Source organism: Dermacentor silvarum, chromosome 2 (assembly GCF_013339745.2).
Source record: "Dermacentor silvarum isolate Dsil-2018 chromosome 2, BIME_Dsil_1.4, whole genome shotgun sequence".
In the NCBI taxonomy this organism is placed as follows: domain Eukaryota; kingdom Metazoa; phylum Arthropoda; class Arachnida; order Ixodida; family Ixodidae; genus Dermacentor; species Dermacentor silvarum.
In genome coordinates, this window is record NC_051155.1 from 122,106,566 (window position 1) to 122,130,589 (window position 24,024).

At 47.7% G+C, this 24,024-nt stretch overlaps 2 protein-coding genes across 2 annotated transcripts in view; both read right to left on the reverse strand.

The window, feature by feature from the left end:
• Positions 1 to 12,548, reverse strand: part of LOC119440334 (uncharacterized) — an 88,972-nt gene extending 76,424 nt beyond the window's left edge. Inside the window, exon 1 of the mRNA XM_049661572.1 lies at positions 12,448 to 12,548. Within this exon, the coding sequence (XP_049517529.1) occupies positions 12,448 to 12,476 (29 nt within the window). The 5' untranslated portion in view covers positions 12,477 to 12,548. The remainder of the gene's footprint in view (positions 1 to 12,447) is intronic.
• On the reverse strand, positions 12,511 to 23,821 carry LOC119440335 (endothelin-converting enzyme homolog). The gene is made up of 4 exons (XM_049662871.1): positions 23,406 to 23,821; positions 18,365 to 18,461; positions 12,615 to 12,710; positions 12,511 to 12,540 (listed from the first exon to the last, which is right to left on the reverse strand). Exons 1-4 carry the CDS (start codon positions 23,819 to 23,821, stop codon positions 12,511 to 12,513), a joined length of 639 nt encoding a protein of 212 aa, XP_049518828.1.
• Positions 23,822 to 24,024: the final 203 nt, after the last annotated feature.

The following is a 24,024-nucleotide window of genomic DNA, read 5'->3' on the forward strand; positions in this document are numbered from 1 at the left end:
TGTTAGAGCTACATTCTCACCAAATGTTTTTTTTTTTTTTTTGTCAGGTTTACCTACAACCCTCAGCTAGGTTGTCCGTGAGCCTGCGCTCTGTTTATTGTACAGAACAGGTGCCCAGAAAATCTTGTGGGATCTGAGAAATAAAACAACAAATAAATGTAAGCAATTGTTTTTTAAAGAGCACAATTAACAGTACCTATATCATGTACGGTATCTCGTAGCATTGTTAACATGATAATATATGAAGTAGAACTTCCTTGACCTAGGGAAATGTGAAAATTAATAATGAATTTTGGGAACTCTTCCTTGGCACTTAAGGAGGCTCTGCACTTTGGTCCCATAGCTTTCCCTTCACTGCCAAGAAAGCTTGTCCGTGATAGGGAGCCTACATGCAAGCGCTGTTTTAGGGTGGTGACAACTCCAAAATTTTGAGCGCTATTTACCGCCAAATTTGGGGAGTAGCCATTTTGATTCCCAATTTCGCTAGAAGTCACGAAACACCCTGCATTCTTTTTGTCACGCTCTGGTGTACCCATTTTGGCACACGATCTAATAAACTTCTTTAATTTAGTTCTGCACCAATGCGCACACGAAATCTGCATACATCTGTAATATACTAGTTGACTTTTCCTTTTATTTTAGCACATCAAACTTTTTTTTTTCATAGCATACAAAGCAACAAGTTATAAGGCACGATGGCGTGCTCGTGGTAGTATTTTCTCAAGCCAAGAATGTGAACTGTATTAAACATTTTCGTTGCCTTTCACTTGTACACACTATATAAAGGGTGTTTTTCGAAGTGCGCTGTAATAAAAACTGTGCTTACAAGCCTGTTTAACTAAGACGTAGACGTGCCATGCACTGCTCTCAGACATGCTATGGGTCTCTGGCTGCTGAGGCCAAAGTTTATTTTAAAAATTGAATTAGTTTCACAGCACCAACGGGTGCGGGAAATGTGGTCTGGCGGCTGGTCTTTTCGCCATTTTGATTCCCACATGCTATATTTGGCGGAAAATTTTACCCGCCAATTTAGCTGGATGCGGCAGGTACCCTTACAAAGGTTGTCACCACCCTAAAACAGCGCTTGCATGTAGGCTCCCTACGACTGCGCGCCGACGAGCGCCCTTTGCCATGGAGGAAGGAAACCCTCTGCACAAGCTCATGTTTCCCGATGTATTGCCAGATGGCGTCCATGTCTCACGCAGCGCCTCCTCAATTTTATCAATGCCAGCCAGATGCGGCCGATTCAACATAAAGGAAGCGCTGTCTGAGGCAGGGCAAAACATAAATGGCCGCTTGATGAAATAATGCGGTAAAATGAAATCTGTTCAAACAAACCTCCATTGCATTTATCATGCCAGGACGGAAATGGTACGAGAACAGCATCACGGGTGGCCGCGGATCAGACCAGCACTCATGTAGTACGGCCGGCAGAAGACTATCGTCTTTCGACGACATTTGCAGCGAAGCACGCAGATACGCGGCAATTTTTAGGGGCGAAACAGCGCTTGCCTGTAGGCTCCCTAGTCCGCGAGTATAGCGAGAGCTGCTGGCGCGTATATTGCGGCATACACCAGCAACACTAAGACCGTCCCGGAGAGCGCTCCAGAAACAAGCGGATTTCGTTCCCTGATCGGTCGTCCGGGAGCTCTGAAATTGTAAGGCTATCTCGCGCTAGATTTAAATGCGTGAGCATTTCTGTGGTTACCCGACGAGAAAACTGTCCGCGCTTCCTTCCGTCTTTCCCATAAGATGATCGCTTTCAAGATATAGAGCTAGCAGCAATGTTTCCGCCAGCTATGGAAGACGACGACGAACGCACGAGCAGTGGCACAAGTGCGACGGGCAGTATGGGAACGCTAGCATGATCAGCTGCGTTGGAGCCAGCTGTGGAATAAGACGATGACGAACGCGCGAGCAGTGGCATGAGCCACATGAGCGCGTCTCTGTTACCACGTGACGTATGCAATCGGGCACACACACTCATAGTAGTCGACGCTGTGGAAGCTACACAGGAAGTACGGTCAAGAAACGGTATCAGTCCGTGCGTTCCGTCTATGCTTCGGCGGAGTCTTACTGGGAGACTCTTTTGACCTGCACTTCCCATCAAGACCAGTGCTGGATCATCTCCAGTGCTATGAGAAGGATTGCACTCCAAGGGCTCTCCTTCGCTTTGTATGGGTGCGTCCTCACAGTAAGGGAGCACCCAAGTGCCATGTAGGGGTCTTCGCCCCCACCATCAATGGCAATAAAAGTTTCTACCACCACCACCATGCTTCGCTGGGCGTTCCGTCATGCTTCGCTCCGCGCCAACAGCGTTCGCTCGCACGAGCATGCACGTGAGACTCTTCGCGACGGGTTGCAAATAAAGAAAAACACGAATAGAGCAACAAAAATAAAAATGATCTAAAAGAACGCATTAGCAGCCGTATACCACAGTGCGTTTGTTTCTAAGAATTAAAACTTGTTTCATTCAATACTGAACCTATATATTGTTGCAGGAAGAAAGCAGGCCCACGAGTGTAGAAGGATGTATATTTACAATCGAAGAAATATGGCGTTCAGGCAACGGCCAGAGACTTCGTCTTCCTCTCGTTCGCGTCACCTTCTTCTTTCCCTTCACCGTAACATCACCCTCCCGGTGGGGTTAGCTGCGTCCCGGTGCAGGTTATGGAGCGTCGCTTAATGGGGAGACATAGGGCTTGAGCCTGGCGACGTGAACAACATCGCTGGTGACGTTGGGAGACACTGAAGGCTGACCGACTGGGGCGATCTCGTATGTCACGTCGGACAGTTGTCGTAAGATATGGTATGGACCAGAATAACGGGAAAGGAGTTTTTCCGACAAGCCGACTCGACGTGAAGGCGTCCAGAGAAGGACAAGGGAACCAGGGGAAAAATGGTGGTCTCGGTGCCGAAGGTCGTAGCGTCGTTTTTGAGAAGCTTGCGAGACTGTGAGGCGATGACGGGCGACCTCTCGGGCCTGGGCGGCTAAGGCAACAGCATCGCGAGCGTAACCAGTGCTGGGTGATTGTACTGCGGAAGGTAGCAACGTGTCGAAGGGCAAGGTGGGGTCGCGGCCATACAAAAGGTAAAATGGGGAGAATCCGGCAGTATCGTGACGGGACGAGTTGTATGCGAAAGTGATGTACGGTAAAGCGACGTCCCAGTCGCGGTGATCGTCGGAAACGTACAGGGCCAGCATTTCGGTTAGTGTGCGATTGAGTCGTTCGGTGAGGCCGTTCGTTTGAGGGTGGTATGCGGTAGCGAGCTGGTGTTCTGTAGAACAGGAGCGGAGCAGATCATCGACGACCTTCGAGAGAAAGTAGCGGCCGCGATCCGTGAGTAACTGGCGAGGGGCGCCGTGGTGCAGGATGACGTCGTATAGTAGGAAGTCGGCGACATCTGTAGCGCAGCTGGTTGGCATCGCTCGTGTAATGGCATATCTCGTGGCATAATCTGTTGCTACAGCAATCCATTTGTTTCCTTTCATAGAAATAGGAAATGGGCCAAGGAGGTCGAGGCCCACACGGAAGAAGGGCTCTGTAGGGATTGCAATTGGTTGAAGCAAACCAGCAGGAGGCATAGCAGGCGTCTTGCGGCGCTGACACAGGTCGCAAGAAGTGACATAACGGCGCACAGAGCGATAAATGCCGGGCCAGAAGAAGCGGCGCCGCAGGCGGTCGTAAGTACGAGTGATGCCCAGATGTCCATCAGTAGGAGCGTCGTGAAGTTGCTGGAGCACGGCCAGTCGAAGGTGCTTTGGAACGACTAGGAGCAGCTCCGGGCCATCAGGACGAACACTACGACGGTATAAAGTTCCATCGCGCAAGGTGAACATCCGCAGAGACGGGTCATTAGGCGAGGAGCTTAGGCGTTCCATAAGTGTTCGAAGAACAGGATCTTGGCGTTGCTCGTCGCCAATATGGAGAAAGCCGGAGAGAGACAGAATACTTATGTCCGAGTCTGCATCGGTATCGTCCGGTTGATCCACGGGATTGCGGGACAGGCAGTCAGCGTCTTTATGCAGGCGCCCTGACTTATACGTAATAGAAAATGTATATTCTTGTAGACGCAATGCCCAGCGTGCAAGTCGTCCAGTTGAGTCCTTCAAAGAGGAGAGCCAGCAGAGGGCGTGATGATCGGTTACGACGCAGAAGCTCCGACCGAAAAGGTACGGCCGAAATTTCGCGACCGCCCATACGAGCGCGAGGCATTCCCTCTCAGTGATGGAGTAATTTCGCTCGGGCGTGGAAAGAAGGCGGCTGGCGTAAGCGATGACACGGTCGTGGCCCTGTTGACGTTGAGCGAGGACAGCGCCGATGCCATAACCACTCGCGTCAGTTCGTACTTCAGTAGGCGCAGAAGGGTCAAAGTGTGACAGAATCGGGGAGGTTGTAAGCCGCTCGATCAGGGTAGAGAAGGCTTGCTCCTGCAGTGGTCCCCAAGAGAAAGAGGCATCTTTCTTTAGAAGGTCAGTGAGAGGGCGAGCGATGTCGGCAAATTGTTTCACAAATCGCCGGAAATAAGAGCATAAGCCCAGAAAACTACGGACATCGTTTGTTGAACAAGGTACAGGAAAATTGCGCACAGGGTGGACTTTCTGTGGATCAGGCTGGATTCCGGCGGCGTTTACGAGATGGCCGAGCATGGTAATTTCACGGCGACCGAAATGGCACTTGGAGGAGTTTAGCTGAAGGCCAGCCCTGCGAAACACGGAGAGTATGGTCGTGAGGCGCCTCAGGTGGCTCTCAAAGTTCGACGAAAACACGATCACATCGTCGAGGTAACAGAGGCATGTAGACCACTTCAAGCCGCGCAGCAGAGAGTCCATCATGCGCTCGAATGTAGCTGGCGCATTGCATAATCCAAAGGGCATGACTTTAAATTGGTACAGACCGTCCGGTGTGACGAAGGCGGTTTTCTCGCGGTCCATCTCGTCGACGCTAATCTGCCAATAGCCGGAGCGGAGGTCAATTGATGAAAAGTATTGGGATCCGTGAAGGCAGTCAAGAGCGTCGTCAATGCGAGGCAGGGGATAAACATCCTTCTTTGTTATCTTGTTGAGGTGACGGTAGTCAACGCAGGAGCGCCACGAGTTGTCTTTTTTCTTGACTAAGACAACCGGCGATGCCCACGGGCTACTGGAAGGTTCAATGATGTCCTTGTCCATCATCTTGTCGACCTCTTTCTGGATTATGGCCCTTTCTGTTGCGGAGACACGATATGGCCGCCTATGAATGGGGCCACCGGTGTTGATGCGATGCGTGACAACAGATGTCTGACCAAGTGGACGGTCGTCCAAATCAAAGATATCCCGATAAGATGACAGGAGGTGACGAAGAGCTGTTCTTTGCTCGGAAGGAAGGTCAGGGGCGATCATCTTACAAACATCGTCCGCAGGCGTCGAGCACGAAGGAATGGGTGACAAAGGTGCGTTGGTACTCAGGAAGGATTCGGAGGCCAAAAAAGAAATCTCAAATTCATCCAAAGGAGTGATAAGTGCGACGGCAATGCCGTGTGGCAGCACATGCGTCGAAAATCCAAAATTGAGGATGGGCACCCGAGCGCAGTTTTCGAGGATCCGGATTAAGGTGCTCGGTAGGGCAATATTTCGTGACAAAACCACGTCAGTAAGCGGAGACACGACGTACTCGCCATCAGGTACGGGAGGACAGGGCGTCAGGAGGACATTGGTAGCCGCCTGTGGAGACAGCCGTGCAAACTCAGCAGAACATAAGCGGGGTGAAGCACAAGTTGTTGCGTCTGCGTCGGCAGGAAGCGGCAGATCCAGCTGTACAACACCTGCGGAGCAGTAAATTTGGGCAGAGTGTTTCGAAAGGAAGTCGAGGCCGAGAATTAGGTCGTGTGGACAGTGCTCGAGGAGGATAAATAAAACAACGCTATAATGGCCCGCAATGGTCACGCGTGCTGTGCACATTCCAAGAACAAGTGAAGTACTCCCATCGGCGACTCGCACAGTGCACGGTACGGCGGGAGTCAGAACCTTTTTGAGCCTTCGGCGGAGAGCAGCGCTCATAACTGAAAGCTGCGCTCCTGTGTCAACGAGAGATGTGACAGGAACACCATCAACTTCAATGTCCAGTAGGTTTCCACGTGTAGGCAGGGTCAACAGAGGATTTGTGGGCCGGGTCGGAGTTGCAGCTTCACCTCCGGGAGCTGCACCGCCTAGTTTCCCGAAGGGAAGCGACCGGTTGCAGATGGGGACGAAGAGCGGTGAACGAGAGGCGAACGGGACCGACGACCTTGCGGAGACGGGGAGCGGCTGGATCTTGGTGGAGCACTGTCGGCGTTGATGTTCCGAGGCGGCGTGTAGGGCGAGAAAGTGCGATTGTCTTGGACTTGGCGGTAGTGACTCGGAGACGACCACCGAGGAGACGACGACCAGCGATTACGGCAATGACGGGCGATGTGTCCAATACCGGAACAATTAAAACAGATGGGTCTGTCATCCGGTGTGCGCCAGTCAGCGGGGTTGCGGCGGAGTGGCGGGAAGCTTTGCGTCTGGGAGCGAGCGGCCGGAGAAATCTGGTAGGTGTTCGTATGGCGGACCGAGCAGAGAGATGGAATGCCCAAACTCGCTATTTCTTCCCGAACGACCGCTTGTATAAGCGAGATAGCGGGCACACTTTCCCGACAGTCGGAACGAATTGGAGCCGGAGCCATGGCCTCAAGCTCACGGCGAACGATACGCGTTAGATCTTCTGATCCTGTCGGCTGATTGACCCGCGGCGAGTCTGCGCACGAAGATGTCGCGGCGGTATCGGGCAGCCTGTCGAAATGTTGAGGGACGCGGCGGCCTTTCGCTTGTTCGAAGCGCCGGCACTCCTTTATAATTGCATCCACAGTGGCACGATCCTTACACATCAGGAGATTGAAGGCGTCGTCTGCAATACCTTTTAGTATGTGACCAATCTTGTCCGCCTCGGTCATGGTGTTATCAGCCTTGCGGTAGAGAGCCAGCACATCCTGTATGTACACGACATAGGATTCTGTGGACGTCTGAGCGCGGCATGCAAGTTCTTTTTTGCTGCCAACTGACGACCGACAGGTCTGCCAAACAGGTCACGCATTTTTTCTTTGCAGACATCCCAGCTTGTTAGGTCAGCTTCATGCGTATCGTACCATTGCTTCGCAGTTCCTTTCAGATAAAACATGAGGTTTGCTAGCATCATTGTTGGACCCCACCTGTTGTTGCCGCACACTCGTTCGTACATCGCAAGCCAGTCCTCTACGTCAGTGTTGTCCGTGCCACAAAATGTCCCCGGGTCCCGCAGATGAGTGAGGATGACCGTTGGCGTGGACTGCTGAGGCGTTGTCGGTTGTGTCGGTTGATCTGCCATTGTGGCGGCAGGTAGATGACGTCCACTGCGAAGTTCCGTGATTGTACCCAGCACCTCCACCAAAATGTTGCAGGAAGAAAGCAGGCCCACGAGTGTAGAAGGATGTATATTTACAAGCGAAGAAATATGGCGTTCAGGCAACGGCCAGAGACTTCGTCTTCCTCTCGTTCGCGTCACCTTCTTCTTTCCCTTCACCGTAACAATATATATATATATATATATATATATATATATATATATAACGCTTAACCTCGCATTTGACCGCGCAACGCTTGCAACAGCGAAGCTGGGTGATCGTAGCCCAGCATTTTCGGGATGTGCGCTGTGCGCGCGAACTTTTCATCTTATGACTGGTGATGATAATTTATTTTCGCGCGTCTCGGACTTACGGCCGTCACTGAACACTGGCACCGCGTTCCAATGCCGACAAAGCGTTCCAACAAACTCGCTCCATGAATTCGTCTCTCTTTCTCGCTCTCATTTTCTTTCTCTCTCTCTCTCTCTCTCTCTCTCTCTCTCGAGAATAGCACGCAAAACATCTTCTTCACCTCGCAGAGCATTTACACGAGTGCGTGCGAACGCGCCAGCTGTGGAGGAAGACGACGACACTCGAACGCAATCGTATGGTTCGCATAAATGCATGTTCTGCAAGCGTGGCTGTATATCCAAGTGAAATAAAGAGAAAATAAGTGGCTGTATAGCCTAGTGGTTACGACGCTCGTCTTGGGACCGTGGGCACGCGGGCTCGAATTCCACCTCCGGAATAAAGTTTACTTTCTTTTATTTATTTCTTCATTGCTGCTGATGATAATTTTTTTATACAAACCACAAATTACGGCTGGCTTAAACAGCTTCGCTGTTAAAAACAGTTGCGCCCAATTGCGGTCCAAAAACATCGAACTATATCCAAGTGCGAACGAAGCCACCAGCTTCCACAGCGTTTACTGCTATGTACGGAACCGAGTATAGGCACACCTTTACTAAGCCAGACATGTGGAGCACACTTGGCTTCGGATCGGAAGTCATCATCGCACCTGGCACCACTACCAGCGGTAGTTTTCTTGCCTCATCAGTTCACGATGCGCCGCCTTCCACAGCAATTCGTGACGCCGCAGCGCTGTCGCATTTACCGTAATGGTGCCAAACCGACCGCAGCCGCTGAGCAGTGTTCACTGTGAGCACTCAACACCATGTCGTTACTACGAAATGCTTACGCATCATTTTACGTAGAATCTCCTCCCTGAGGAGATTCTACGTAAATTTTTGTATTTTGCGGCCTTTCTTTAAAGGCAAGTACAAGAAGCTTCATCGATGGCACTTACTTGCAAACACTTCAGTCCGGCCTTTGTAAATGTGATATACAACTTTCGTATTAATACTTTCTCGGTGGAGCCAATGCTTGAAATGTTAGGCAATTAGTCCCACTGTTTGACTTGGCAAAACGGAAAAAATACCGGAGACTAGGCCGCGCGATTTTCAACACTACTGAGTTGGCTTCAGCCCCCTAGCACATTCCGTCATATTTAAAACACTGGTTACTTTTAGCTGGCAGACCCTATATACATCAATGAATAAAAACTTCGGATTTGGCAAGGGTAGGTGGATTTTTTCATGACTATGAAAGCACAGGCTTATCGGGTAGAGAATCACATGCGTAGATAGATGCTTGAGTCGCGTGCAAACTCTGAAATAAAAAAACAGCGTGTCACTTTATCTATCCTGATGCCACAGGATCAATTAGGGGCTTGGAGATTTGACGCCATAAGCATTAGCACCGGACACCTTCGTCAGATTTGTTCTGGCGAAGACGTCCTGCCAAAGACGTCAATCTGGCGAAAATCTGCCTTGAGGGATTGTTGCATTGATAACCTCTGAAAAGGCTCGCATTGGCAGTGCCTCACTCGGCACACGGCATCATGGCAGAAGTGCTAAACAATCATTCAATTACGGGGCTGTACGCGCCAAAACCACAATTCGATTATCAGGCATGCCGCAATGGCGGACTCCGGAATAATTTTTGCCCCGTGGCATTATTTAACGAGCACCTCAGTCAAAGTACACGAGGGTTTTGTATTTCACCCCCGTCAAAATGTGGCTTCCGCGGTCAGGATCGAGCCCGCGAATGATCCTGTCCTGTCGAAATTCAAGAACTTAGGGTTGAGCTTAAGATTTTAGCAAGAACCTGTCGGGTCAATGGCAAACGTCTCCGCTTGCACGTGGGGCAGCGCGGTGTTGCTTTCCTTGTTTCACGTTTGCACTGCAGGAAAGGAGACCTTCGAATTCACCTTACGAAGATCGGCGCCATTGTTCTGCCGGCTCTCGCTGCAGTCTTCGTGGCCAGGGAATGCTATTCACTCGCCATTCGTAACTTCCTGGCCGCGAACAAGCTGTTAGATACGGCCAGCCAAGCACCTTCTGTCGCTGCTTGATGCAATAAATCACCCGCCGTGGCAACCACATTCAAAAAGCTTTAGTGTGAGACAGCGGGGATTCTTGACCCAACGACCTCGCACCATTGATCTTCAGCAACCTGTGCACGTGCGCACGAAAAGTGTGGGTGCGTGTTTTGTCAAATTCGCGTCCCCCGAAGTGCACATGCCGCTTACGAGTGGCCCGAATGTTGACACCGCTCCGCTATCATTCTCAGCGAGTTCATCGACGCCATTCGAGAGGTGGTGAAGCACCTCTAAATAATTCATCGTCTGGAAACGACAAAGAAAACTGGTTGCCATCGTGAAACTAGACATCACATCACGCGAGAGGGAGTGGAGACGACGGACCGATGAAAGGACAACCCCTTTTCCCTTCGGCGGCGAAAAGGTGTCTAAATATGGCAATGCAGATGCGAACTTTCGAGAACTGCAATGCTCGTTCCACTGTCGGAGCTTTTTTGCGAACAGTTCGTGTTTCTTTTCGTATTTTTCGTTTCCTGGCCTTATGGATGTCAAAAATTTAGACTCATAATCATCATCATCATCGTCATCCCCATCTTCATCATAATCAGCAGCCTATTTTAATGACCACTGCAGGACGAAGGCCTCTCATAGCGATTTTCAATTACCCGGTCTTGTGCTAGCTGATTCCAATTTGCGTCCGCAAATTTCCTAATTTTATCACCCCACCTAATTTTTTGCCGTCTTCGACAGCGCTTCCCTTCTCTTGACCCCCATTCTGTAACTCTAACGGTCCAGCGTTTGTCTGATGTACGCATTGCATGGCCTGCCCAGCTTAATTTTTTTTTTCAATTAATGTCAACTAGAATACAGGCTATCGACTATGCTCTCTGATTCACCGCGCTCTCTTCCGGTCTCACAACGTTAAAATGTATACTAAACTCAAGTGATCTTTCGTATTTTAGTGTCAGCATCCCCTCAGCACCCTTCAGCATTTCTGGCCGGATAACGTTACATGTTCCGGACACCGACTTGGTAGACAGAGCTAACGGGCGTTCAGGAGGAAGCTTTCCAACCTCCCTTAAATCCAATAGCAGATAAGTGGGTTCGGAGAGATAAAGATGAAGGTGATGAGATGACTCCTCCTTAGGCTGATACGAATCTTCCTCTGAAGCCGAAGGACTGCCACTGACTCTCAGTAGTGCTTAGCGGGGGGAAATATTTACAGTACTTTCCATAAGGGCCGGCTATCTGTATGCGCTCCCTAAATCCCCTCTATTCAGCCAGGTGTGGCGAAGCGACGGAGACGCGCCTATTTAAGCATAAAAAATAAACATGGACGGCCAGAAACATGGGTTGCCAAAAAGGGCAACCCTTTGGCTTCTAAACTACAGGGTCGTTTTTCCTTTGCTTCACCACATGCCCTGACCAGGAGGTTTCCTGCTAAGGAGAGTGGGATGTCTAGAGGCTCCAGACCGATAATTAATGACACATTATTACTGCAATTTATTATTATTATTGTAACATATTCGTTTGGAGTCTATACCGAAGTTGATTTTTATGACTGGTAGGAGCATACTCAACAAAACGAGTCCTTCTGAAATGCCCTGCAAAGAACGTTCTCGCGCACTACGCCGATGTAATGAGACTCGTCAAACGACAGCAAACTAATTTCAAGACACCTCGAGGCGGCTGGTCGCAGTGTTAATTTACGTGAAGGACATTGCTTTGCTTTGAGTTTTCACGGCATACTGCAACATATGATGCGGAGAAGTTGCAGTACAGGACAATGCTGAGGTGAAAGGGGTGATCAAACTACTGTCCTGCGCTTCTGGGCAGTGACAAGCATTCAGCTAACCTTCCTATTGTTTATCTATGTCCACTGCAGAGGATATGTTCAATAAGAGTGTGTTGCAATTGGATGAACGCGTCAGTTTCAGGATATTTCTTTGCTCACAATGGTTCGCAGCAAGTCAATTAAACCGCATCTTTGTCACGGGCTTTGGTTATTTTCATCAACTGCGTCGTTCGTCTTCCCATTACGTAGTGCGTTATGGGTACATAGCATGATTAGCACGTCGACCTAAAGTGCTGGGTCCACCAAAACCAAACCCTATTGGTTGGGACCTAGTTATCTGAGAATCACCAGGGCCGCGATTTTGTAGCGATGCCTTATGACTTATTTTGGAATAGTCTTATCATCCACCGCTCACGGCCGGCTGATCCCGTTGATAACGCGAGCGGACCGTCGCTCTGACCACTGACAAAGCGCGATAAGCGCTAAAAGGCATTATTACTTTAAAGGCATCGCTACAAAATATCGGCCCAGTATTACGTCAGCAGCCCTAAGCACTGTTTACATAGAAGGAAGACATTCCCTGGACTTTTTTGTTGCCTGCAAGCAGAATGCCTCCTGAAGGTATACCTGTGCCGAGAATATCGGCTCGTCCTACAACGAATCAGCAAAAAAAAAAGCTTGCCATGACATAAAACTGCGATGCACGCCTGTATTCCACAGAAGGTTTTGGGCTGCTAACACAGGCGGCGGTGACAGCAACTAGTAGAGTTTCAGATTAGCACCTACAGTTAGTCACCTACTACGCCGTTTGGAAAGTCCTTGCGGAAGAACGCTCAATGGTCTTTTTGAACTACCAGTAGCGAAGAAGAAATGCGGACCGGCAACAACTTACTCGTGCGTGCTGATGACGTCCTGGATCATAAGGTCGTAGGATTGCCCGGTGGCACCGACACGTTCAGCACAGAGGCGCAGAAAGTGCTGAAGCCTGTCTTGTTTTGCCAGTTTCGCGGTCTCTTCGTTCCATAGGAACAACCCTCCGTCTTGCATTAGATAAACCACGTTATGTCGAGGTCTACGTGGGTCCCGGCCTATCGCGAATGTCCAGACAAGTGAGAAGCCGTATTCCAGCGAAGCGGCCGCCATAATGTCCAGAACCTGCAGTAGAGCGAAAATTCCAGCCGATTCGAACTCTTGTGGTGACCTTTCACCACAGCTGAAATATGGAAATGATCTATGACACCGAAGCCGGCGCTGAAGAAATGATGCAGATCCAAAGCACTTACTCTGTATGGAGAGAAGCATTCGTGAAGCAGGCAATTAAATTCTATACAAATGGTCGTCTCCCGTCCATCGTTTCGCAGCCTGGAGATTGTGATTGACTATAAGACGGTGGAACGCGGTAACTCTGGGACGAAACACGCGTCCGCAGATTATACTAGGGAGTCCACATGCAACGCTGTTTTAGGGTGTGGCAACAACACAATTTTGACCGCAATTTACCGCCAAATTTGGTGGATAGACATTTTGATCCCCAACCTCCCTAAAAGTCGAGGCGCATTCCTACTTTTTTTTTCTCACGCTCTGATGTACCCATGTTGGCACGCGATCCATTAAAGTTACTAAATGAAAGCATTTTTTTGGCGAACATTTGCTACTTTGACCGTATCTATCTATCTAGCCGCCTACGACTTTGTGATCTCATGGTCGTTTCACTAACTTGGTATGTACCAAAACTTGCATACTATGACAAGAGTATATGACGAACATAAATGATATGTCATGGCATGAATATCATGACATGCGTGTCATGTAGGTCATGACAACGACCCAGCGAAAAAATTTAACACTCAAAAACCACTCAAATGGGTTCGGACGTGGGTACTAGGTGAAGGAAACACTATAGGATGCTGGTAGAAGTCATAGTCATGAGCATGACTCAGCAAAAATGACAATAACTCAGTTAATAAATATTAAATGCTCAAAAGCCACTGAAATGGGTTCGGACGTGGGTACTAAGTAAAGGAAACACTACAGGAGGCTGGTAGAAGTCATAGTCATGAGCATGACTCAGCAAAATGACAATGACTCAGCGAAAAAAAGTATAGCACTCAAAAACCACTGAAATGGGTTCATACATGGGTACTAAGTGAAGGAAACACTACATGATGCTGGTAGAAATCATAGTCATGAGCATGACTCAGCAAAAATGACAACGACTCAGCGAAAAAATATAGCACTCAAAAACACTGAAATTGGTTCGGACACTAAGGGAAGCAAACACTAAATGATACTGGTATAGTTATGAGTAAGTCATAGTTATGAGCATGGCTCAGCAAAATGGAAATGACTCAGCGAAAAAAAGATTAACACTCAAAAACCACTGGAATCGGTTCGACCGTGGGCACTAAGTGAAGAAAACACACAAGGATGCTGCTAGAAATCATAGTCATGAGCATGACTCAGCATAAATGACAATGACTCGGCGAAAAAGATGAACACTCAAAAACCACTGAAATGGGTTCGGACCTGGGTACTAAGTGAAGGAAACACTAAAGGTTGATGGTCGAAGTCATAGGCATGAGCATGACTAAGGCTTTCGCCTTAGGGTCTCTTAGGCGTAGCTAAAGGGACTCCTGAGGACTCATGACATGAATGTCATGACATGCGTGTCATGTAGGTCATGAAAGAGCTGCCTACGTCTTCGTTCTTTCATGGTCGTTTCGTTAACTTGGTAGGCTATCCGCCCTCTGCTTCGCATAACATCGATTCCCACAGGGCGTGGGATCTGCCTGCTTTTTTAATTTAGTTTTGTAACAATGCGCACACGAAACATGCATACATCTTTAGCAAACTGGCTGCCTTTGCCTTTCATTTTAACATTTCGAACTTATTTTTCTATTGCATGTCGTGCGACACACATAAAGCAACAATGTCATGCTCGTGGTAGTATTGTCGCATTCCAAGAATGCGAACTGCATTAAGCATTGTCATTGCCTTCCATTGTACATAATCTATAACGTGTGTTTTTCTAAGTGTGCTGTAATAAAGACTATGCTTACGGACCTGTTTAACTAAAACGTAGACGTGCCGTGTGCTGCGCTCAGACACGCTATGTGTCTCTGTCTGCTGAGGCCGAAGTTTATTCAAAGAAGTTAATTAGTTTCACGACACCAAGGGTTGCGGGAAACGTGATCTGTCAGCTGGTATTTCGCAATTTTGTGCCCTACATTTAACCCGTCTGTCACCACCCTAAATCAGCGTTGCATGTAGGCTCCCTAAATTACACTTGTCTTAAGTATCCCCCTACTTTATTCTGACAATGCCTCCAAGGTCGGCTAACTTTAGTGCTTCAGAGTCGGCTGGATCGGCCCACTTTACGAGGCCAGAAACCGACATGCGCCAAACCACGGGTAAGAAGGCATAGAAGGCGTGGTTTTGGGATTGACAACTGGCCAGAATGTGTTGCGAGACGTTGAGGGAAATGAAAAGACCATGACTTACAGTGGTAGCATCAAGCGCGCTGTTCGCGATTTCTGTAGGAATTATAATTGTAAATTGGCAAAGAATTTCTCATAAACCAGTAAGTGGCGCGAACTGGTGGTGGTGCCTTGGTACTTCAGATGTATATAGTATATGCTATTGATGTACGTAACTGCCCTGAAATTATATTTGTTGCTTAATTTAGCAGTTCATGTATTATTAAGCGTTTGAGCTTTATTCTATGCGCATTAGGAAGCAAACATGTCCACGTTAACGAGTGGCGGTCGCGTCCCCAATGCGTGGCGGCGCACATGATTGCTGTTGTACGCGCGCGAATTTCTGAGCATGTATGCGAACTAAAATACTTTGTTTCAGCTCGCGCAGGTCTCCGAGAGACGACATGCTTGAGAAATCACAAGAGCACGTGTAGCTACGGCAAAACGCGGAACTGCGTATCACGTGCGAAAGCGTCGTCTCGTTTTCGTGAACGTAACTTGGCTTGGCTAAAAACACCATTTACTTGTTAATGACCAAAGCTATTAGACAAGAAACCGCGAAAGCACGTAGCTATTATTGTAAAAATAACTTCAAACACCGGATAACATGCATCGCAGAAACATCGGCTTGGTGAACATTATAATACTTTCTCACAGCTACGGCCGCACTGCTCGTATGCCTCCCACCGATACCGGCGTATAATCGCTATCGTCCTCAGCTATCACTCTTTCCAGCATGCTTCCAGTGAACGACAACATCCTCACGCCAGATTAACGGCTTCTGGTAAAAAATGTTGCACGTTTTCCGCGTTAGTATACTTCATGATTCCAAACTCTGACCCGTAAGCTTTCCATTGCATTACAAAAATCGTTACCATAAAAATTTGTTGTCAGTCCCTTTAACAAAGGAACTATGCACTCGAAGGCGAGTATTTGTAGTATTAAATATTTTTGAGTACCATTTGCAGTTTCAGTGCCTAATCAAGTCGAGGAGAGAGATGGCAAAGTCAGGGTTGGCTATGTGCGCGTGGTTATAAGCGACGTCGTATTGGTGGGCTCCGGATTATTTTTTCACCCTTCGAGGTTCTTTAGGGTGTACCCAAAGTACGGCACACGAGGGTTTTTTGCATTCCGCCCCATCCCTTCGGAACGCGGCCTACGTGGGCGATCTCAAGCACTGAGTCCCCACAGCAGATAGGGCTTTTAAGATCTGGCGTGCTTTCTTTGTGTACGTGTGTGTGTGTGAGGGGGGGGGGGGGTACGTGTGTGTGTGTGTGCGTGTGCGTGCGTGTGTGTGTGTGTGTGTGTGTGTGTGTGTGTGTGTGTGTGTGTGTGTGTGTGTGTGCGTGTGTGTGTGTGCGTGCGTGTGCGTGTGTGTACGTGTGTGTGTGCGTGTGTGTGTGTGCGTACGTGTGCGTGTGCATGTGTGTGCGTGCGTGCGTGTGTGTACGTGCGTGCGTGCGTGTGTGTGTATGTACATGTGTACGTGTGTGTGTGCGTGTATGTAAGTGTGTGTGTGTGTGTGTGTGTGTGTGCGTGTGCGTGCGTGCGTGTGTGTGTGTGCGTGTGTGTGTGTGTGTGTGTGTGTGTGTGTGTGTGTGTGTGTGTGTGTGTGTGTGTGTGTGTGTGTGTGTGTGTGTGTGCCTGCGTGTGTGTGTGCGTGCATGCGTGCGTGTGTGTGTGTGTGTGTGTGTGTGCGTGTCTGTGTGTAATGCTCTGGCATCGCGTATTGTTCCTGCCTGTCCGCTCGCACCACTGTTCAGTTTATTTTTTATTTATTTACTGAATACTCCAGGCCGTCAGGAGGCCCTAGCAGGAGTGGATATAAATACATTCAAGTAATACAAGTATAAATACAATACAGATAGATCAATACAAGAACACCAAGTACTGTAACAACAACAACAAATAAGGTAGAAAGATTGATAACAAAAACAAACTAAAAGATGGTGCTTATGCACACCTATAAGTTCTACAATAAAGCACCCATTTGTTAGGTTAGGCTATACAATCAGGTTAGTATAAAATGCTCCAAATACTGCACCAAAAGCAAGGCAACAACATCTCAATAACAAATGGGCAAATGAGGACGCATATCTACTAACCTCGCCGAAACCTTATACAGCGTTCAATGATAACTAAGCTTAAGTGTAGAATGTTAGCGATGACGAAATGAAGTGCCACGCGTAATGTTTAACCACTTCGATCTCATCAACGTTCACTCAGTGCATTACGAGCGTTTTTTGCATTCCACCCATCTCCAATGTAAGCGTAGCTTGGAGCTTTGAGAACATGTACAAGGCCTGTGAAGCAGCATTGTGTTACTACTTACAGGTGTATGCACGCCCGTGAGAAAAAGTGTATGGATCAGGCATTCTTCGGCAAAGTCGATTTTTTTCTTCGCCGATGAATGTATCTTTATATATGACTCCAGTCGAAGCTTGGCATTCCGAGCTTATCAGTGCACTCGGCAATTTCAGTATGTGTGTCTCAATTAAGAATAAATTAGGTTTTCTCAGCGAGCCTGTGGTCCGTATATTTTTGCTCACGGGTGCGTTTGCTTGTTTGTTTTGATATTCGCATGCCACAAATCGTGCCCTGTCACATCTTAATTGTTCTTAAGTGGTAAGCATCTGCCATTGAACGTTCTGCAAAATTGCGCTCAGTCTGAACACTGGTACCGAAAGGTATCGTAAAACCAAAACTGCACATCCCGACGGGGGCATATGAGACTTACGTTGGGCCTCGTGTTTCAGCCGCCTGTAGGCCAAAAGTGTTACGCACTTTCTATAAGCCATGTGTCACCCCAGTGTCCCAGGATGAAGGTCAAAAATAGCCGAGGGACCAACTGCGCCCCTGTATTATTTCGGCACGCCTGACTTTGTCAGTCCCCATTCGTACGGAAGTATTCAGTCTCCATGGCAACGCGGCAGCCACGGCTGGGTATCAAACCCGCGACCTCATACCCCGCAGGGAAACGTCGTAGAGAAGAAAGCACAGCGGCAGGCAGCATGTAGTCATTAATAAACGCTTCGCTGTAAAATTAAGAGCAAGAACAGTGCTTCGAAAGAGCACTTCATATTTATCTGGAGGACGTTCTTCGAATCCCTATCGTATCGTAGTGAACCACAGTGGATACCTTATCTATATAGCATAATGAATCGAGCTCTCGTGTCTCACGAACGCCATGCCAATGAAACTTATCGGCAAGGCTTGCATACCACGGCCGAAATTCCCACACCAGGCAAAGTCACCTCTATATTTCCCAGCATGATGACGCAGTAAGCGACAGCCAGTCTGGCATTCCCAGTGCTACCTAATCGTTCGGCATACCTCGAAGGCGCTTGAGCGAGACCGCTTCGGCCAGGTGAGTCCAAGGAGACGTAGGAAATCGCCAATGGACTCCTCGTTGTTAACTTCTGCGTGGCAGCTGCATAGAAAAATGTTTAAAAATACGATCTTTTTTTTCTTCGTTGATTGTTTAAAAATCCGCAATGAGGAGGAAGAATCACGAAAGCTAAATATTTACTTTTCGTGAATATAGTTTCCAGGCACCATTACATGATATCGCGGGCTTGGAATGCAACCGATCACTTAGCAAAAACTGGCACGTGAGGTAGTAATGAGAAAATGGGTCTCATTCGCCGTAATGCGGCCTTATAATTTGGAAAATTCATGGTCAACTGGTATCTAAGCGCTAAGTAAAGTTTCTCTGGAGCTAACTGCCATATTTGCATTATAAAGGACGGGGCTCAAGATAAGGCAACACGAACATCACGACGTTAAGCCAAATTTAGTGCGGTTGTTTGAAAATTAGACGACAGCGCTAAGGAAGCTTAAGTTTAGGAAATAACTTTTTTTTCGCTGCCCATAAAAATTGCATAAAACAAGAATCAATATTTACCCAACGTTTAGGGGTAAAGATTTTTGAGAAAATCTTGAGAAAACACTTTTGAGAAAAATTGACATAAACTCGTTTCCGCGTCAGACTGCGTATAAACATTCGAGGCAGTCAAATTGCATACAGTGAGGGCAATATTTATTTCATCACGGTGTGCAGTATCTCCAAAGTTTGTTTCTCGGAGCAGCAAGTTCAACTGACAGTCCTGGCAGTATTTTCCAAAATTCGAAAATCAAGTCGGTCGCATATACTTTTCTCCACATGGGCAGTTTTGGCCTGTGCACAAAACTTAATTATCTCTTGACTTCAACGACGAATTCCCAGAATGAGATTTTCAAGATAATGTTTCGACAACACTTTTTATGAACCATAGATGATGTCACCTTGGAGTTTTCGACGTACTTGACAGGGTGCAACCGCAACCGGATGGTATTTTGGTACCCCTCCTTGGAAGGCTGCTGTGACTGACGGCTGGTCTTTCTCCACCGTTCAATGTGTCTAAACGCGCCCATATTTTCGGCATGTATCTCACCATGGTACAACCCAGAGTAGAAGCTCGCGCAGCTTCTCACCAGCACAGATGAAGCCAGGGCCTCTTACTTGGATGGAGTGCGCTCAGTCATCAAGTTTATTCGGTCTGGTGATGTAATGATGTAAATTATAGGTTAATTAGAAAATAAGAGCTACTTCTTTACGACGAAAGTATTACGTTCGGCTGAGTGATAAAGACGATCTCCAATAAAATTTGCCAGGATGTCCAGGTTTCATCCTAAAGAGAGTGACTAAGATACACGTCGACTAGTATTTGTACGTCAAAATTAGCCTTCTTGAGCTCGTGGGGAGTGCGAGGAAGGCGTTTGCGTTTCTTCACAAGTTAGTCGGTTATCCTTAGGTGGCGGCGTTGTGCCTTCACTTTCAGGGTATCATTTCCAAACCAGAAATAAAAAAGAAAACTCGTTGGGCAAAACCAAGTACGCATCCGCTCATAGTGCATGAAACCGAGCACCTGGCGGCGCCTATCATGAAGTTCACTCATTCACTACCTTAACTCAATTATTGCAAACAGCAGTTACAAGACCCGGGCTCATCGATGAGCTTACACTTCCATGTAATTAGGAGAAGAATTTCTCGTTTTTGTCCATGCCTTCTTAGACAGCGCTTCTGCTCTCTTGAGGTTATGGCAGTTTCCCACTGCAAGATTTAGAAAAGGACGCTTCGAAAGGTCGTTAGGCGAACCAGACTTAAAGGTCAGGTTGGCACTTTGGACATCTTATACTGTTATATATGAAAATCAACGTTTTATTATTCTCGTTTTACTGGAAACAACATAAATAAGACAAATTCACAAGGATTCCGGGGAAATGCCCTGCCAGGTTTCCCACTCGCTTCCTATATAAAATGTTGCAGCAGATTCAACGAGTTGGAATCAATGCACAGTGAAGCTTTGTGTGAGTGCACACAGTCGAAACGAGTGCACGGTCGCAGGCACGCCAACGCACACACACACACAAGCGCAGGCGCACACAAATTATACCTAGCCTTTTGTTAAGCGGTGTTGCTGAGTACTAACGTGTACGACGGACGCCTTGAATGCATCATGGTTTCAAAGGCAGCATGCGCATACGTACATAGCGCAATTCGAATCCATTCTATTCGCAAGAAGCGTTTGCTTCCTCATTATCTTGCGACCGCGCATGCGCGAAGGTGACTCTCTGGTCCTTTTTCCCCCTCACGGCCGGCGCCGCCGCATCCGGGGATGCGCGTAGGCGACGGCCATCTGGTGGTATAATGCAAAGAACCTAACGGGCGCACGGCGTGCGTGATCCGTTGTGATTACTTGAACTATTTGGCAAAGGAACAGCCAGGCCGCAGGCACATTCGCGAAACCTGGTGATGGTCGCCAACAAAAGCCTCGCTTTTAAAATAATTGGGCAGTTTCGCACAAACGGAGAAGCATAAAATGATATATCCAATTTAGGCGCTGCTCTGAACCTCTTTGGACGGTGTTTCATTCATTCATTCAGTTTATTTACCAGACAGTACTGGATGGCTACCTAGGCTAAAAGCTGTGTAGACAGCTTGACAGAGGCCCAGGTAGCCGTTACAAGGCAGATACAACGAAACGGCAAAAACAAGATACTTAGCAATAATGAAGTGGACATCTAAGCATACGTGTATGTTGATAAACAAATAAAAATAATATAGGATCAAAATATAAAGAGTGTGTCATCAATACACAAGAAAAAACTGGTAGAAATATGAGTATTTCATTAAAAAAATTGATACAACAAGATATTTATTACAACACTTTTACAAAAAATGCTCGCAACTGAGATTTCGACATGTATTTTGTTTCTCTGTATTTGTTCAGCAGTAAAGGAAGATTGTATTGTAGCATTTGAAATTTGTAATCTGTTCGAAAACGTGGCAGAAACCACGTGTCTGTGCTGCGTGTATTTAACACAGGTCTGTGTACAGTTAAGTTCGCCGTTGTTTCTAAGAACCGTCTAAATATTTTATTTGAATGATAAAAAGACGCCAGAACACGATAGTCATACATGTTTTTTATGCGAATTATGTTGAAGATTTGAAAAGCGCTCTGAGTAGATTCACAATATTCAAGGTTGGCGATCTGTCTTATAACTTTTTTTTGCAATATTACAACTTTTTGTATGTTCGTTTTAGTTGTTGTTAGCCAGACCAAACTACAATAATTAATTCGAGAAGCAAACAATGCATAATATATTTTAATTTTAATATTTAAAGGAAGCGCACGACAACGTGACATCGCACCACTGACAGACGCAAGATTTTTACAAAGGTTTGAAATGTGTGAATCCCATGAAAGATTTGAAGATAGTGTAATGCCGAGAATAGTGTGTTCCTCAACTATTTCAATGTCATCATTACCAAATCTAATGACGTGTTCCAGCCTAATAGCCTTGTTTCTGGCTCGAAAAAACATAACTTTTGTTTTTGAAGGATTCATTTTAAGTGAGTTTGAGGAAGACCAGCGAACAATTTTGTCAAGTATATTGTTACAGTCAACCGCCAGTTTGGTCGCATCAGGACCAGAAAGAAGCACGGTGCAATCATCCGCATATATAATGAACTTTACTGTCAAATCAATGTTAACTATGCTATTTATATAAACATTAAACAGAAGCGGTCCCAATACGCTTCCTTGCGGTACGCCTGTCGTTATTGTTAGTAAAGATGATTTGTGGGTGCCGATACATACATACTGGCTTCTGTTTGTAAGGTAAGACAATACCTTATACAGTTCTGTATAAGACAATACAGTTCTGTACAATACGCGTGGGCGACATGTTCACGCGACGCAAAACGCAAGCTATAGCAGGTGTCTCGCAACGCTGTCACAGTTTGTTGCTTGAACGATGAACCCTGCTTAAACTTTACAGTCTGCACCACTCAGACGAATATATGCGGACAGCTACACGACAGGAACGCTTGTGTTTGTGCAAACAGCGCCCATAAAAGCCGCAGAAGGCCGAACACTTCCCTGGCTAAACTGCAGAGCCGCTTGAGCACAACGTGACGATGCTTTCGCTTCGCATCGTCGTATCTGCAGCCAAACGCACTGCGCGTCGGCCGGGTCTCGGGAGAGCTAAAGCACTAACCACAAGGGACAAGTTGTCGATAGGTTTTCGGCGCAGGCCGGTATTGTCCAGAACACTGCGATGCTTAGGCCGACGCTCACTGAACGCAAAAGTATGCCCACATCAGATTAAAGCGCCGACGCCCGAAACCGCCGACCCCGGTGCCGAATATCCGCTGGAAATGTTCCATATGGTTGCGCCTTTACGAGTGAGAGGCGCATCGACCATGGCAGCACGGCGGCAACGAAAGCGACGGCGAAAACGCGGCTGAAGCATCCGTATAGTTACTATCGCAAAATTGGCAGTCACTTACGTATCCTTACGTGATTTGTATGCGAAAGTACTAGGACTTCTCTAAGTTATCAGCTTAAATTAAAACTCCGCCTTAATCTACCTTGCTCTAAATTGTACCAACCTTACTCTACTTTTGTCCACCTTCATCCACTTTAATCCATCTTAATCCAGTTTTGGAAGTGGGCCAGGCCGGTTTCATTACTTTTTTTGTGTGTGTGTGGGTCACAACGTCCGTCCAACGCCGTGCCTGTTCATGGTGGGATTTCGCAGTGCAAGCCACACCAAGTCCTGCGCCGAGAACGTGAGCCATCGCTCGGTCACGTGGACTTTCATACCATCGTATGATAACGCCGGACGCCGTATTTTCCCCTTCATGGAGCATTATATAGCTTTCGAATTATTAAAAGCTAGCCTACGACGAACAGTCTCAAGGTCCTCTAGAAGCATGGAAGCACGAATTCCAAATATTAGTTGTAGAGGGAGAGAAAATTCGAAAACCGACTGGTCGATGATTCACACCCTAAGGAGCAGGGCCATATACCCGTCAGGCGCGCCTCACCTGAGGTACAGTATGGCCAACTTGTCACGGCTGGTCTGACGGCGTTGCCGACTCAAGGAGACGCGAGTCACCACTTCCTGCATCAGTTCCTTGTCCCGGAAGTTCCTGTACTTGTAGGTGGCATACCCGTACTTCATCTTTCCACGGACCCATTGTCCACAGACGTGCTGGTAGAAGTTGCTGCACGGGTCCGCGCTGGGATCCATGGCGCGCACCATGTCGCGCTCTAGCGACAGGCACTCGCTGTTCTTGCAGCGTACCAGGCTCAGGCGCAACACGATGGGCACGGCGATGCACACGGTAGCTGCGATCAGACCCACGGCGACCACGAACGCTGCGTGGTCAGGTCGCAGCACACGGGGGTCCTCCGGCGCTGGTGACGCCGCACCTGTACTGTACTTTCTTAGTGGTGTCATAAACCACACCTCCGTTCCTTGCTACTTTCTTCTCTGATGGTAATCTCGTAGTGTGCACTCCGAAAGGACGATTTTCAAGACGAACGTTCTAAACAGCGCGTGACTGGAATACTGCGTGCACACGAGTGCGCGATCTATTGAAGAAATAGCGATGGCGATGAGGTGACAGTCGTGAAATATGGAAGATTGCTCTTGCCCTTCTG

Coding starts and splice junctions, on each gene's coding strand:
- LOC119440335 (XM_049662871.1), bottom strand. CDS start 23,821: ATGACACCACTAAGAAAGTACAGTACAGGTGCGGCGTCACCAGCGCCG. Junction 18,462..23,405: donor TTGGCCATACTGTACCTCAG/GTGAGGCGCGCC, acceptor TTTTCTATGCAG/CTGCCACGCAGAAGTTAACA. Junction 12,711..18,364: donor CTCGCTCAAGCGCCTTCGAG/GTATGCCGAACG, acceptor GCTCTACTGCAG/GTTCTGGACATTATGGCGGC.